This window comes from Pristiophorus japonicus, chromosome 21 (genome assembly GCF_044704955.1).
Source record: "Pristiophorus japonicus isolate sPriJap1 chromosome 21, sPriJap1.hap1, whole genome shotgun sequence".
NCBI classification, from domain to species: domain Eukaryota; kingdom Metazoa; phylum Chordata; class Chondrichthyes; family Pristiophoridae; genus Pristiophorus; species Pristiophorus japonicus.
Genome location: NC_091997.1, coordinates 8,548,692 through 8,564,443, shown reverse-complemented (window position 1 = coordinate 8,564,443; position 15,752 = coordinate 8,548,692). Strand labels below are relative to the sequence as shown.

The 15,752-nt window shown below is 44.9% G+C and overlaps 2 protein-coding genes across 4 annotated transcripts in view; both read left to right on the top strand.

Annotated features, from left to right (window-relative positions):
• LOC139233810 (ceramide synthase 6-like) overlaps window positions 1-7,008 on the top strand; it is a 49,487-nt gene extending 42,479 nt beyond the window's left edge. For all 3 annotated transcript variants that reach the window (XM_070864359.1, XM_070864357.1, XM_070864358.1), the window contains exon 11: window positions 3,987-7,008. In XM_070864359.1, coding sequence (XP_070720460.1) covers window positions 3,987-4,073 — 87 coding nt within the window. In that variant the 3' untranslated portion in view covers window positions 4,074-7,008. The remainder of the gene's footprint in view (window positions 1-3,986) is intronic.
• A 3,430-nt stretch (window positions 7,009-10,438) lies between these two features.
• The window catches only part of LOC139234053 (alanyl-tRNA editing protein Aarsd1-B-like), a 94,660-nt gene continuing 89,346 nt past the window's right edge, over window positions 10,439-15,752 (top strand). Inside the window, exon 1 of the mRNA XM_070864926.1 lies at window positions 10,439-10,668. Coding sequence (XP_070721027.1) covers window positions 10,640-10,668 — 29 coding nt within the window. The 5' untranslated portion in view covers window positions 10,439-10,639. The remainder of the gene's footprint in view (window positions 10,669-15,752) is intronic.

Genomic DNA, 15,752 nt, shown 5'->3' with positions numbered 1-15,752 from the left:
TATCAGTGGGGAGGGCATTTTGGTTCTGGTGATCATAATTCAGTAAGATTTAGGGTAATTATGGAGAAGGATAAAGGTGGACCAGGAAAAAAAATTCTCAATTGGGGTAAAGCTAATGTTGCTGAGCTGAGATGGGATTTGACCAAAGTGGACTAGAAACGGCTACTTGATGGTAAATCAGTGTCAGAGCAGTGGGAGGCATTCAAGGAGGAGATCCTGAGGGCTCAGAGCAAGTATGTTCCCTTAAAACAAAAAAGGTGGAACTAACAAATCTGGAGCCCCTGGATGTCAAGGGCCACACAGAGTAAGATAAAGAATAAAAGGGAAGCTTATGACAAGAATTCAATATTGTCAAAAATCTAGGGCAGTATAAGAAGTGCAGGGGTGCAATTAAAAAAGATATCAGGAAAGTGAAGAGAGAGCATGAAAGAATGTTGGCAAGTAAAATCAGGGAAAACCCAAAGATGTTTTATAAATACATTAAGAGCAAGAAGATAACTAGAGAAAGAGTGTGGGGCCTATTAGAGACCATAAAGTTAATCTGTGTGTGGAGGCAGAGGATGTGGATATGATTCTTAATGAATACCTTGCATCTGTTTCCACAAATGAGAGGGGCGATGCAGACTTTGCAATGAGGGAGGAGGAGTGTGAAATATTAGATGAGATAAACCTAGTGAGAGAAGAACTATTAAGGGGCTTAACAGCTTTGAAAGTGGATAAATCCCCAGGCCCGGATGAAATGTATCCCAGGCTATTAAGAAACATAGAAACATAGAAACATAGAAAATAGGTGCAGGAGCAGGCCATTCGGCCCTTCTAGCCTGCACCGCCATTCAATGAGTTCATGGCTGAACATTCAACTTCAGTACCCCATTCCTGCTTTCTCGCCATACCCCTTGATCCCCCTAGTAGTAAGGACCTCATCTAACTCCTTTTTGAATATATTTAGTGAATTGGCCTCAACAACTTTCTGTGGTAGAGAATTCCACAGGTTCACCACTCTCTGGGTGAAGAAGTTCCTCCGCATCTCGGTCCTAAATGGCTTACCCCTTATCCTTAGACTGTGACCTCTGGTTCTGGACTTCCCCAACATTGGGAACATTCTTCCTGCATCTAACCTGTCTAACCCCGTCAGAATTTTAAATGTTTCTATGAGGTCCCCTCTCATTCTTCTGAACTCCAGTGAATACAAGCCCAGTTGATCCAGTCTTTCTTGATAGGTCAGTCCCGCCATCCCGGGAATCAGTCTGGTGAACCTTCGCTGCACTCCCTCAATAGCAAGAATGTCCTTCCTCAGGTTAGGAGACCAAAACTGTACACAATACTCCAGGTGTGGCCTCACCAATGCCCTGTACAACTGTAGCAACACCTCCCTGCCCCTGTACTCAAATCCCCTTGCTATGAAGGCCAACATGCCATTTGCTTTCTTAACCGCCTGCTGCACCTGCATGCCAACCTGCATGCAAAAGAGAAAATAGCAGAGGTTCTGACCATTTTTCAATCCTCTCTGGCTACAGGCATGGTGCCAGAGGACTAAAGGAATGCTAATGTTGTACCATTGTTTAAAAATGGAGAAAGGGATAGACCGAGTAATTATAGGCCAGTCAGCCTAACCTCAGTGGTGGAAAAATTATTGGGAAAAATCCTGAGTGACAGGATAAATCTTCATTTGGAAAGACATGGATTAATCAAGGATAGTCAGCATGGATTTGTTAAGGGAAGGTTATGTCTGATTAACTTGATTGACCCTCCTGGTTATCTCCTTGAAAAATTCAATGAGGGCAATGTATATGGATTTTAGCAAAGCTTTTGATAAGGTTCCACATGGCAAACTGGTCACGAAAGTAAAAGCCCAATGGGATCCAGGGCAAAGTGAAGTGGCAAGTTCGATCCAAAATTGGCTCAGAGGCAGGAAGCAAAGAGTAATGGTTGATGGATGTTTTTCTGACTGGAAGGCTGTATCCAGTGGGATTCCGCAGGACTCAGTGCTGGGTCCCTTGCTTTTTGTGATATATATTAATAACTTGGACTTGAATATTGGGGGTATGATTAAGAAGTTTGCAGATTGCACTAAATAGGCTGTGTGGTTGATAATGAAGAAGAAAGCTGTGGACTGCAGGAAGCTATCAATGTACTCTGCAGGTGGGCAGAACAGTGGCAAATGGAATTCAATCTGGATAAGTGTGAGGTAATGCATTTGGGGAGGTCTATCATCATCAATCAATCATGGGCGGTCTCTCGAACGAGGGTGACTTGCTTCCATGAGTTCACAGGTGTTTCGATGAAGGACCCGATGTTCCAGTCCTGAACTCCAGTTGAAGGGGTGGAAGATGCCTGTGCGCGAATTTTTTTTTTTAACGTGTGGTGATCGTTGCACATCAGCCACCACACGGACTCGACGGAGCTAGGCCTTTATCCAGTGACAAGGGTTAACCAGGACGACTGGAGACCTGCTCTGCAGCACGGACCTAGTGCGCACACATATCGCAGTGTGGGCTGGCCCCGTGCTGCCCCTGGGCCCTCGGCTCTTCTGGGCCCCGTACCCTCATCTGTCGCACCTCCACCACGACCGCTCGCCGCTCCTCCGCCACAAACATTCACCGCATCTCGCCACAAACACTCGCCACTTAACCGCCCCGACCTTCCCACTCCTCTGTACATGGGCCCTGCCGATGTTCCTGCCCATGCACCAAAATGGCGACCAGGGTTTTGATGACGTCACCCAGTCGCCCATCTCAAAATCATCGCGTACTTGGAGCAGTTCGCGCTGAAGTTTGAAGTGGTACACCGCTACAGCTCTTTTACTTCCCGACCTGCGGAGCTGTTTCTCTCGCAGGTTGGGGGGGGTCACAAGGCAAGGGAATACACATTAAATGGTACGACACTGAAAAGTGTAGAGGAACAAAGGGACCTTGGAGTACAGGTCCACAGATCCCTGAAGGTATCAGGCCAGGTAGATTAGGTGGTTAAGAAGGCATATAGAATACTTGCCTTTATTAGTCGAGGCATGGAATACAAGAGCAAGGAGGTTATGCTTGAACTGTATAAAACATTGGTTAGGCCACAGCTGGAGTACTGTGTGCAGTTCTGGTCACCACATTACAGGAAAGATGTGATTGCACGGGAAAGGGTGCAGAGGAGATTTACAAGAATGTTGCCTGGACTGGAGAATTTTGGCTATGAGGAAAGATTGCAGATGTTGGGTCTGTTATCTTTGGAACAGAGGAGACTGAGGGGAGACCTGATTGAGTTGTATAAAATTATGACCTGTTTCCCTTGGCAGATGGGTCAACAACCAGGAAGGCATAGATTTAAAGTAATTGGGGGAGGTTTAGAGGAGATATGAGGGGAAATGTCTTCACCCGGAGGGTGGTGGGGGTCTGGAACTCACTGCCTGAAAGGGTGGTAGAGGCAGAAAGCCTCACCACATTATTAAAAACTTGGATGTGCACCTGAAGTGCCGTAACCTACAGGGCTATGGATCAAGAGCTGGGAGGTGGGATTAGGCTGGATAGCTCCTGGTCGACTGGCGCGGACACGATGGGCTGAAATGGCCTCCTTCCATGCTGTAAATTTCTATGATTCTAATAAAGTTAAAATCAATCAAATTTTAGTTTAAAAGCTCACAGGACAAATAATGGAATGCCTTGGATTTTTAAAAAAACCTGGCTTCACAGCAGACTGAAGTTATACTGCATCTGCTGCAAAGCCCAGGTGGTGTGAGATGACCTCTTACCCTTCGTATGGTTGAAAGTTGGATCGCTTACTGACTCCAGAGTGGCACTGCCACTTTTTGCCTTGATGCATTCAAAACTCTATATTGTATTAACACAAAAACAATAGTCTAATATCACCATATCATCCTCCAATATATGAAAAATGGTGCAGACTATCTCTAATTTTAGAACATCCATTCCTGAACCCTAGGATAAAACACCGTTGGTTGAACATCTAAAACGTGATAATTTTTTTTTCTTAACGGTTAGGTGTCTAAAGATGATCGAAGTGATGTTGACAGCAGCTCAGAGGATGAGGATCAAGCTGAACAAAATGCCCATGCAAAAACATCATAACAGCCTTTTGAAGTGACTGACCAAGAAATTCCACAGCTTCTCGGAGTGCAAGTCCGAACTGCAAAAGAAACGGGAAGCTTTTTATTTGAAGAAAATCTGTTCTTTGCTACATGAAATGTGCATTTGTGACATAATTGGCTGAAAACTATTCATTGTGGACTGTTTACATAAATTTATCAAAAATATAAGTATGATGATATGTGCTAGTTCAGAGTATTACACTGCACTATTAAGGCCCAAATTATGGTAGATATAATAATGAGGATATTTTAGCACAAGTGGAACTTTTGACTTCATTTCCAAAATAAACTTTATAGGCATGCGTTTCTAAACAACACAGCAGATCTTTGTCATTTGCCTAATGAGTCAGGTAAAATGATCTTTTGAAATTGAATTTTTACATCAAAGAAATCGTTTTGAGGCAGTTCAAATGGTCTCGGCGCCCTACTGCACTGGGGCAGTGGGGGCGGGAATATAGCCGAGATTCCTGCTCCTGATCACTATCCTCTGACTCCAGCTGGAAAGTGTATTTGTGTAGACATCGAATGAGAAAGATGCCAGGTGCTCTCCTGCCAATAGTCGAATAGACAGCTGGCACTCCACTCTCGAGACTCCCTTAATGAAGAGTGGTCACTTGGGTGAAGAACCAAAGGGTAGTTGATGCCTGTGGAACTGTATCCTAGTATGCCTCAGAGCCTTCAGGAGAAGAAAGAAGGAAATAGTATACTGCACTTACGATAAATCATTTACCCTCATTATTTTTTCGCAAAGGTCTTTCCTCGGGATAAAATGAGTGAGCTTTTCCTGGGTCTGGCCAGGCACACTGTGTGGTTGGGTAGCTTTTCAAGCGGGCACCCTGACTTGCCCGATTTTCTGAAATTCTCTGCACCCAGGTGATCCAGTACGCCTAGGCACAGATGTGGGTGAATCTCCCCGAAGTCTTCTCTGTGTTCCCAGGAAAATCTCATTCTCTGCAAGGATTTAAAGTACATAACGCAGGGGAAATCCTCCAGTATTTTGTACTCTTTAAGAACTGTCACACTTGCGTAAAACTTATATACGAGCAGAAAAAAGTTCTGAGACTATAAAGAACCTTCAGATACTTTATTGGGCTCTGAAAATAAATCAAGATGCTTTGTTTTCTGTGCAAAACTTGAAATTGTTGGAATAAAAACAGAAAATGCTGGAAACATTCAGCAGGTCAGGCGCAGCATCTGTGGAGAAAGGAAGGTAGAATTTACGTTTCAAGTCGATGACTGCCTTTTAAGCTGCTGCTGCAGGCCCTCCACAAACAGCCAGTGGCCATTGTACGTCGTTTCCTTTTTGTCAGTGTGAAGAATGCCTGCTTATTGTGGTCTGGTGGCACCTCTGGGACTACACTGAGTGGCAGCTTTCAGCAGAGAAGATAAAATATCAGAAAAATAAATACACCAATAATTCACAAAAGGCATTGTTTCAAATGAATTAAAAGAGCCAACACAGTTGGATGCATTTTGCTTATTACATCCCATGTACAGTATTTTGCGTACATCGCAGGGTGTGGTCTGAAATCTTGAATTAGTTTCTATTTTTTCTGTTTTTAAATGAGGCTTATTTGAACACCGAAAACACCTCAATATCTATGACTTAATTTTAGAACCGTATCTCTCCAGAGATACATCTTGAAAATCATAGGAACAGGAGCTGCTCAAGCCTGTTCTGCCATTCCATTAGATCACGACTGCTGTGCACATCAACTCATTTACATGTCTTTGTTCTATATCCCTTTATACTCTTGCCTAACAAAAATCTATCAATCTCAATCTTAACATTTCAATTGACCCAGCACCGATAGCCTTTTGGCGTGGGTGAAGAGTTTCAGATTTTCACTACCCTTTGTGTGAAAATGTCCTTCCTGATTTTATTTCTAAATGGCATAGCTCTAATTTTAAGGCTATGCCCCCGTGTTCTGGATTCCTGCTCCAAAGGAAATTGTATTTACCCTATCGAATTCCTTTATACCATCTCGATTATCTCATCCATCAACCTTCTAAACTCAAGAAATTACAAACTAAGTTTCTTCAAGCTTTCCTTATAATTTAAGCCCAGGTATTATTCTGGTGAATCTGGCCTCTAAGGCCAACATATCTTTGCTGAGGCACGGTGCCCAAAACTGAACGTAATGCTTCAGATGGGGTCTGAGGCAGGCTCTGTGCAACTGAAGCATCACTTCCTCACTTGTATTCCCACCAGTGTTCCCTGTAGGGTGCGTGACGCACTGCCCCAGGCAACCTGCGCAGCCAGCTTGCCGGCATTTCAATGTAAAAACCATGCATGTGCGTTATTTTGAATGGCCTGCACAACACCTTAAAGGGGCCGCACAGGGTCAAAGAAAATGACGGGGAACATAGATTCCAACGCCCTTGAGATAAGGGCCAACATTACATTAGCCTTATTGATTACTTTTTGTACCTGTGCACAAGCTTTTGGTAATTTGTGTACATGGACACCTAAATCCCTTTGTTCATCATGTTTATTCCCTCACCATTAAGAACATATTTTGATTTGTCTTGTTGGATGTGGAGGGAGTTTGTTTAAAGGTGATGAATAGTAGCGGCAGCACATCTTTGGGGAGGTGGCATAACATTTTAGAATTCTGTTGTTTTGATGTTTGTTGTATCATTCATTAGTTTCTAATTATTATTTAAAGGATAGCTTCCCAAATCATGTTCACCAGTATCACTCAAGCCACATATATCATGGATCTAGTAAATTCCATACTCTATATTGCCTTTAAATAAATGCATAATGAGTTAAAGATCCCAATACTGTTCTGGTTCTGTGCTGCTACTGTGTATATGTGCAGCTTTCATTGTCCACTGGGCTGCAAGTACTGGAGTGAATTTATAGGATGTTTCTGAGAGCAACCTTTAAAATAAATGTACTTTCTATAAATGGTGGTTGGATGGTCCTCCACTGTGCAGCAGGGTACTTTGAAGTATTACTACTATGGTGATGGGTTACAGCCAGTTGCCTGATACTGCGTTGTAGCATCAGTACACTGTTCTTATGATACTTTCACCACAGAAACAACAACAACTTGCGTTTATATAGCACATATTACATATAATGTAATAAAACATCCCAAGGCGCTTCACAGGAGCATTATCAAACAACAATTTGACACTGAGCCATGTATTGAGATATTAGGGAGGGTGAAAAAGCTTGTTCAAAGAGTTAGGTTTAAGGAGCATCTTAAATGAGGAGAGAGTGTTAGAGAGGCAGAAAGGTTTAGGACAGTATTCCAGAGCTTGGGGCCTAGACAGCTGGAAGCACGGCCGCCAAAGGTGGAGTGAAGGAATGAAATGGGAGATGCACAAGAGGTTTGAATACAATGGTCACAGTCTACTAAAAAGTCATTTAAAATGTTAAAAATGTAATTATGCAATCATATAAATTAAGCAATCTATATAATACAGTAAAGTCAGAATTCAGTGCTTAAAAAACATTTGAATTATGAAATAATTTGAATCGAGCAACTTTGAATAAAGTGGAGTAGACTGTGTGGGTTGCTATGGCGATAATGACAGAGCCCCAGAGCACAGCTGTTCGTATTTTTTCCAACTACTGGTGCCTCACAGGTAAATGGTTTCCATTGAAGTTATCTCACACAAGTAGAATAAAAATGAAAATGCAATTAACATGGCATTTTGGGATACAATATATGAGTGACTTGAGACTATATGTGGTGAGTGTAGCATACTTGGAAGAAACAGGCGACTGAACATGTGGTTCCCAAAGCATTTCACCACTGCGGTTTTCCTCACGTCATGTCTGAGTCGGTTGTAAACTAATTGATACAGATTGATTACAATAATTCATAAATAACTTCATTATTATTGTATCATGCGACTACCAGGATAGTAGAAGACGAACTAGATGGAGCTTGGCCTTTTTTAGTCCAGCAATTCCTATGTTCCTAAGTGGAATAAAAGGTGTATGCTAAGTGTGTGAGATAACAGCGATTTATCACAATGTGATATTGGCCACACATATTGTATAAACTTGATTATAATGTAGTCTATGTAGCTAGCAGTATTCTTAACAAATGGAGTACCAATCAAATCATTTACACTGTTATAATCTTAGACTGGATAAAATCTATATAAAGAAGTCTTGCATATAGCAAGTATGTGCATCTGTCACACTTCAGGTAGCACTCATGCAAACTTCTGTGTCATGCTGCCAACTCTTTGACTTAGATTTCATATTTCTGAAAAAGAAACCACTTCACAATTATAGAGATTTAAAATATGCCAATGAAAAGCAGGAGCAAGAAAACTCGACAGTCAAGGATAGAGATAGAAGGAAAGAAAAACTTACATTTAATATAATGCCTTTCATGAACTCAGGTCATGCCAAAGCACTTTACAACCAATGAAGTACTTATTTTGAAGTGTAGTCACTGTTATAATGTAGGAAACACGGCAGCCAATTTGTGCACAGCAAGCTCCCACAAACAGCAATATGATAATGACCAGATAATCTATTTATGTGATGTTGATTTGAGGGATAAATATTGACCAGAACTCCTCTGCTCTTTTTCAAAATAATGCTGTAGGGTGAACTTAGATGCATATGTAAGAGCAGTCAGCAAAAGGCCACCAATAAAACAACTAACAAGGAGATTGGAAAGCAATGAAATAATTCAAGATATTTTTGACAACCCTATTTTGACAAGCTGCTATCTTGTGTTATCAATAACTTCAGATACGCCTTTCCAACATAATAAACACAAACAAATTACATAATTCACAACAAAATCATTGAACTTACAGTTCTGTGTTTCAAGTTTCTCCAACTAAGTCTGCTTTCTGACACCACCGCCTCCTTTAAGCACATGGATTCCCCCACAGCTACCACCATTGTCAGTGTTCTCACTCAAGCCAACGTCCCCAGCATCGAAGTATTGACCACGCTCGATCAGCTCCGATGGACGGGTCACATCGTCCGCATGCCTGATACTAGACTCCCAAAACAAGCGCTCTACTCCGAGCTCCGACACGGCAAGCGGGCCCCAAGTGGTCAGAGGAAACACTTCAAGGACACCCTCAGAGCCTCCTTGAAAAAGTGCAATATCCCCGCCAACACCTGGGAATCCCTGGCCCAGGACCACTCAAAGTGGAGGAGAAGCATCCGGGAAGGTGCCGAAACACCTCGAGTCTCTTCACCGGGAGCACGCGGAAGCCAAGCACAAACAGCGGAAGGAGCGCACAACAACCCAAGCACGGACACGCCATCCATCCGCCCCTTCAACCACCATCTGCCCCACCTGTGACAGAGACTGTAGGTCCCCCATTGATCTCATCAGTCACCTGAGAACTCATGTTAGCGTGGAAGCAAGTCACCCTCGACCCCGAGGGACTGCCGAAGAAGGAGAGAAGATCACCATTGGCAGCTGATTGAAGAAGGTCACCTTGGTAACAGACGACTGTAACTTGTCATCTTGTGGATAAATCCGCCAGAATGCATTTAAGGCTGTCTAATGAACTTCACCAGAAATTGGAGCTGAGAGACATATAACAATTTGCTGTGATTGACAACAAGGCTGGCTATTCACAGAACACACACTAAGAACGTCTGGCCTGGAATGGGAAAAAGTAACATTGCTAAAAAGCCAGTGATTCCCTTTCAAGAATGTCACCTACTCACGGACAATTGGGGATGGGTAATAAATGCTGGCTTTGCCAGCGACGCCTAAATCCCTTGAATTAAAAAAAGGATAGCCGTGAATTTACAAAAATATTAAAATGAAGCACGATTCTTCGAGTTCTAGTTGAGATGATTTTGACACGAAAAACAGTGTCACTAATTATATACAAGTTTTTTTTTAAGTATCTATATCACATTATATGCATGGATTAAATTCTGGGATCACTTCTGTCCAAATAACTTGGTCAACATTTTCGTTCCTCAATGGCTGTTCTCAGAGTGAATTCCCAAGGGCAAAAATAGATATGCAAATAGCAACGATATATAGTAATTAATGTTAAGTCGTGTACAGGATAACATGTATTTGTAGTTTATGACTGCTGATCGTTCTCGTATTATCGCCACGAAGGCGCTGGGTAACTTCACTGCTCCACTGAGCCTTTGAACAGCCCTTGCTCAATAAACATCTCCTTGAATGACAGAAAGCTCTACGTTTTCCTCGGTCGATCTCGATTCCCGACACTGCACGGTCGATGACTACATGTCGCAGACACGTATAAAGAGCTTCGACTTTTGCCAGGAGCCGAGGAGAAAGTTTCCATAATGGACAAGCCGACGAACCAATGGAAAGAGCGAGCTGGAGGGCAGTTGTTGGAAATGCACCGGCGGGGGAGGCGGGGCAGGAGATGGATCGGGAAAGCGCAGGGTTAGAAACAGAAACATTCCTCAAGGGTCAAAAATAGCAGCAGCTGCCTCGGCCTCACACACTGGAACCAGTCACACGCTCAGCAAACCTTCCCGACCGCTCAATCTGCCACTGACATCTTATACTTGGTTCTTTTTGGCAGTTTTGGTCGGAATTTGGTGAGGTGACTATGTCTGTATCAGAGGAAACCGAGTACAGGTATGTGACGGTAATGATAAATGTATGAAGAACGTACGTCCCAGACTTGCCGATAGTGATTTGGAACAAAGCCAGTTGTTATTTTAAGCATATATATGAACTATCACAACCCCACCAAAAAGCTTAATAGTTTTAATGACGTGGTTCTAAGGTGTCACTTCATCCAATGTTAGTGCCGGTGAAGTTAGATTGTGAGGGTTGGAATCTGGATGGCTGCATTTAAAATTCTTTTTGTGGCCTTCCAGATGATGCTGTAAGTTCGCCATATAGTCTTCATCATCATAGGCAGTCCCTCGAAATCGAGGAAGACTTAATTCCACTCTAAAAGTGAGTTCTCAGGTGACTGAACCGTCCAATTCAAGAATTAGTCTCTGTCACAAGTGGGACAGACAGTGGTTGAAGGAAAGGGTGGGTGGGGAATCTGGTTTGCCGCACGCTCCTTCCGCTGTCTGCGCTTGGTTTCTGATACGCTCATAATAAAGGATGAAACTGAGTACTGTGAGCAATGAGTGAGTGTGACCTTAGCTCCTTTAATAAGACTCCAGAGTGCAGGTACCTCGTGGGTGGCCTGCCTATATACCGTGCTCCCAAGGGATGCTGAGATCCCTTGGGACTCCCAACAGGTGGGCCCTTTGGTGGTGGTGTGATACAGTTTGCAAAGGGTTAAATACATAACATCACTCCCTCGTAAAGTTAATAGTCCACTTATTTACAGGGTGAGACGATCTGGGGCTTTTCGCTCCCTTGTTGATCGTCTCGGTACAAATGCGGGTGTGGGCGAGTTGGTTAGTTCTTCACTGAGATGTTGGGCAGCCGGCCTTACCAGGTTGCTGGGGATGATGAGTTTGGCTTCATGGTCAACCTTGATGTCGGTTGCCACTGGTGTGTGTGTTGGAGGGTCAAAGTTGATGGTGTCTTCTTTGGGTTGGTGGTAGCTGTTGGTGAACCGCAATTTGATTTGGTCCAAATGTTTTCTGCACGTTCTTCCATTGGCCAATTTGACCTGAAACACTCTACTCCCCTCTTTGGCTATGTCCGTGCCAGCGAGCCATTTGGGACCATGTCCATAATTAAGTACAAACACAGGATCATTGATCTCAATATCGTGTGACAAATTTGCTCGGTCATGGTACACACTTTGTTGATGCCGCCTGCCTTCCACGTGATCATGGAGATCAGAGCGGACAAGAGAGAGCCTTGTTTTGAGCACCCTTTTCATGAGCAGCTCGACTGGGGGAACCCCGGTGAGTGAGTGGGGTCTGGTGCGGTAGCTGAGCAGCACTCGGGACAGCCGGGTCTGCAGGGAGCCTTCCGACACATGTTTTAAGCTTTGCTTGATGGTCTGAACTGCCCGTTCTGCCTGGCCATTGGATGCGGTCTTGAATGGGGCCGATGTGACATGCTTGATCCCATTGTGGGTCATGAATTCCTTGAATTCAACACTGATGAAACACGGTCCATTGTCGCTGACTAGGACATCAGGCAGGCCGTGCGTGGCAAACATGGCTCGTAGGCTTTCGATGGTGGCCATGGACGTGCTTATAGTCATTATTACACACTCAATCCATTTTGAATAAGCATCCACGACATCCAAGGACGCATAAGCGACCAGTTGCAAAATCCCCGATTCGTTAGCCTGTTGTAACACACACCCGACCCCGTATGATGATACATCGCAAGCCAGCACTAACCGTTTACAAGGGTTATACAAGACAAGCAGTTTGTTTGAACACAACAGATTTCTGGCTTTCTCAAAGGCCGCCTCTTATGAAATCCCCCATACCCAGTCGTCTCCCTTGTGCAGTAGCACATGTAGGGGTTCTAGCAGGGTGCTTAACCCGGGTAGGAAATTACTGAAATAGTTGAGGAGTCCCAGGAACGACCGTAGCTCCGTCACGTTCTGTGGTATCGGCACGTTCTTGATGGCCTCCGTCTTGGCGTCGGTGGGTCTGACGCCATCTGCTTCGATTCATCTTCCCAAGAACTCAACCTCCTGCGCCAGGAAAACACACTTCGAGCGTTTCAACCTGAGCCCCACACGATCCAACCAACTAAGAACCTCTTCCAGATTCTTCAAGTGCTCAATGGTGTCCCGACCTATAACCAGTATGTTGACCTGAAAAACCATGGTGCAAGGAACTGACTTTAACTGGCTCTCCATGTTCCATTGGAAGATTGCCGCGGCTGACCGAATCCCGAACGGGTATCTGTTTTAGATGAACAGATCTTTGTGCGTGTTGATGGAGGTGAGGCCTTTCAAAGATTCCTCCAGCTCCTGCGTCATGTAGGCCGAGGTCAGGTCCAACTTGGTGAACGTCTTCCCTCCAGCCAGGGTCGCAAATAGGTCGTCTGCCTTGGGTAGTGGGTACTGGTCCTGTAGCGAAAAACGGTTAATCGTTACTTTATAGTCCCCACAAATTCTGACCGTGCCGTCACCTTTAAGTACCAGAACAATCGGACTGACCCACTCGTTGAATTCCACCGGGGCGATGATGTTTTCTCGCTGCAGCCTGTCCAGCTCAATTTCCACTTTCTCACGCATCATATATGGTACTGCCCGTGCCTTGTAGTGGATGGGTCGCGTACCGGGAACCAAATGGATCTGCACTTTCGCCCCCGAGAAGCTCCTAATGTCTGGCTCGAACAACGATGGAAATCTGCTCAGAACCTGGGCACATGAGGCGTCGTCGATGGACGAAAGCGCTCGGGTGTCGTCCCAGTTCCAGCGGATTTTTCCCAGCCAGCTTCTGCCAAACAGTGTGGGGCCATCCCCTGGCATGATCCACAGTGGGAGTTCGTGCACTGCTCCATCATAGGAGAGTTTGACTTCTGCACTGCCAATTACAGGGATTAGTTCCTTGATGTAAGTTCTTAGCTTGGTGCTGAGCTTGGGCCTGTGTGCCTTGTTGCACCACAGCCTGACGAAGACCTTTTTGCTCATTATGGACTGACTCGCACCCGTGTCCAGTTCCATAGATACTGGAATTCCATTCAGTTCAACTTTCAACATTATTGGTGGACATTTCATGGTGAATGTGTGTACCCCTTACACTTCTGCCTCCTCAATACAAGTCTCCAATTCAGCCTGATCCACAGTGGATCGATCTTCCTCTGCAACATGGTGGTTTTTGGGGTTTGCAGGGTTTGCAGCTCGCCTGCACATTCGCTGGAGGTGTCCCATTGTTCTGCAACCATTTCACGCATAGTGCTTAAAGCGGCATTGATGGGGCCGATGATCACCTCCACAACACCAACAGGATGTTAACTACCTCGCATTAATGATTGATGTCGGACTCTGGATCATCTGTGGTCGTGCAGCAGCTGGCGTGTACGTTCTGCCATGTGTATTCTTGCTTGAAAACAACGTTACTTTGTGCACAGCACTGGCCGAAACCTCTTTATGCTGCCAAATTTGTTTGGTGTTGTCGCTGGTGGACATAAATGCCTGGGCTATCGTTATGGCTTTGCTCAGATTCGGAGTTTCAACAGTCAACAGTTTGCGAAGGATTACCTCATGGCCAATGCCAAGCACAAAAAAGTCTTTCAGCATTTGTTCTAGGAATGCATCAAATTCGCAATGTCCTGTGAGGCGCATTAGTTCGGCGACGTAGCTCGCCACTTCCTGGCCCTCCGACCGTTGACACGTGTAGAACCGATACCTTGCCATCAGAACGCTTTCTTTAGGATTTAGGTGCTCCCAGACCAGCGTACACAATACTTCACAGGATTTCGTTGTTGGTTTTACCGGAGCCAGGAGATTCTTCATGAGGGCCCGATTGTTGCCCTTCAGACAGTAAGGAGGATCGCTCTTCGTTTGGCAGCGTTCTCATCCTCTTCCAGCTCGTTGGCCACGAAGTATTGGTCAAGTCTCTCCACGAAGGCCTCCCAATTGTCCCCTTCCGAGAACTTCTCCAGGATACCAACTGTTCTTTGCATTTTCGTGCGGTTGTTCGTTATCTCGTCGCCAATTGATACGCTCATAATAAAGGATGAAACTGAGTACCGTGAGCAATGAGTAAGTGTAACCTTAGCTCCTTTAATAAGACTCCACAGGTACCTCGTGGGTGGCCTGCTTATATACAGTGCTCCCAAGGGATGCTGGGATTCCTTGGGACCCCAACAGGTAGGCCCTCTGGTGGTGGTGTGATACAGGTTGCAAAGGGTAAATACATAACAGTTTCTGCATGCTCTCAGTGACAAGACTCGAGGTGCGCAGCGCCTTCCCGGATGCTCTTCCTCCACTTAGGGCGGTCTTGGGCCAGGGACTCCCAGGTGTTGGTGGGGATGTTGCACTTTATCAAGGAGGTTTTGAGGGTGTCCTTGAAACGTTTCCTCTGCCCACCTGGGGCTCGCTTGCCGTGTAGGAGTTCTGAGTAGAGCGCTTGCTTTGGGAGTCTCGTGTCGGGTATGCAGACGATGTGGCCCGCACAATTCCATGTGGTCTTCATGAAGATGTTGGAAGCTGAGAGAGGGGGTATGCATGTTGAATCTTGATTTTTCTCTGGGTTATGTATTCCAAATCCAATATCCATGTGAAGATTCATGGCTGCAAGGCGCCTGGCAATGGGAGATTGGAACCAAGTCGCTCCTTGAAGTAGACTCAGTAATCCAATATTTGGGCCAAGCTGTTCTGCTTTATTCAGATTGCTGATGCTTTCCGGTGGGATCAGACGGGTGGGGGGGGGCGGGGGGGAATGCGAGGCTGACTAAGATGGGTTTGGAGTGCATGTGCGTAAATACACGGAGTACTTGGTTCGTTTGTTGGCTGCCTGCATTATATTCTACACACAACTTGAAGACTTGAGGACGTTGCCATGCAAAGGTTCAAGTAGAATTGTCTATTTTGAAATCCATCTCAAAAGTTTTATGAGTTTTGATCCAGGGGGGAGTTTTGATCCGGCGGGGGTGAGGGGTGGGGGTGGGCGGGGGGGGCAGGCGGAGGGATGATAACTGTGTAGCCAGTAATTTTAATGAGCTTACTCAAGACTTTCCTTAACACTGCTGATGAAAATACTTTCCTACATAAGAACATAAGAATTACGAGCAGGAGGTACTTCTATTTTTTATTTGGATATTTTGAAAAA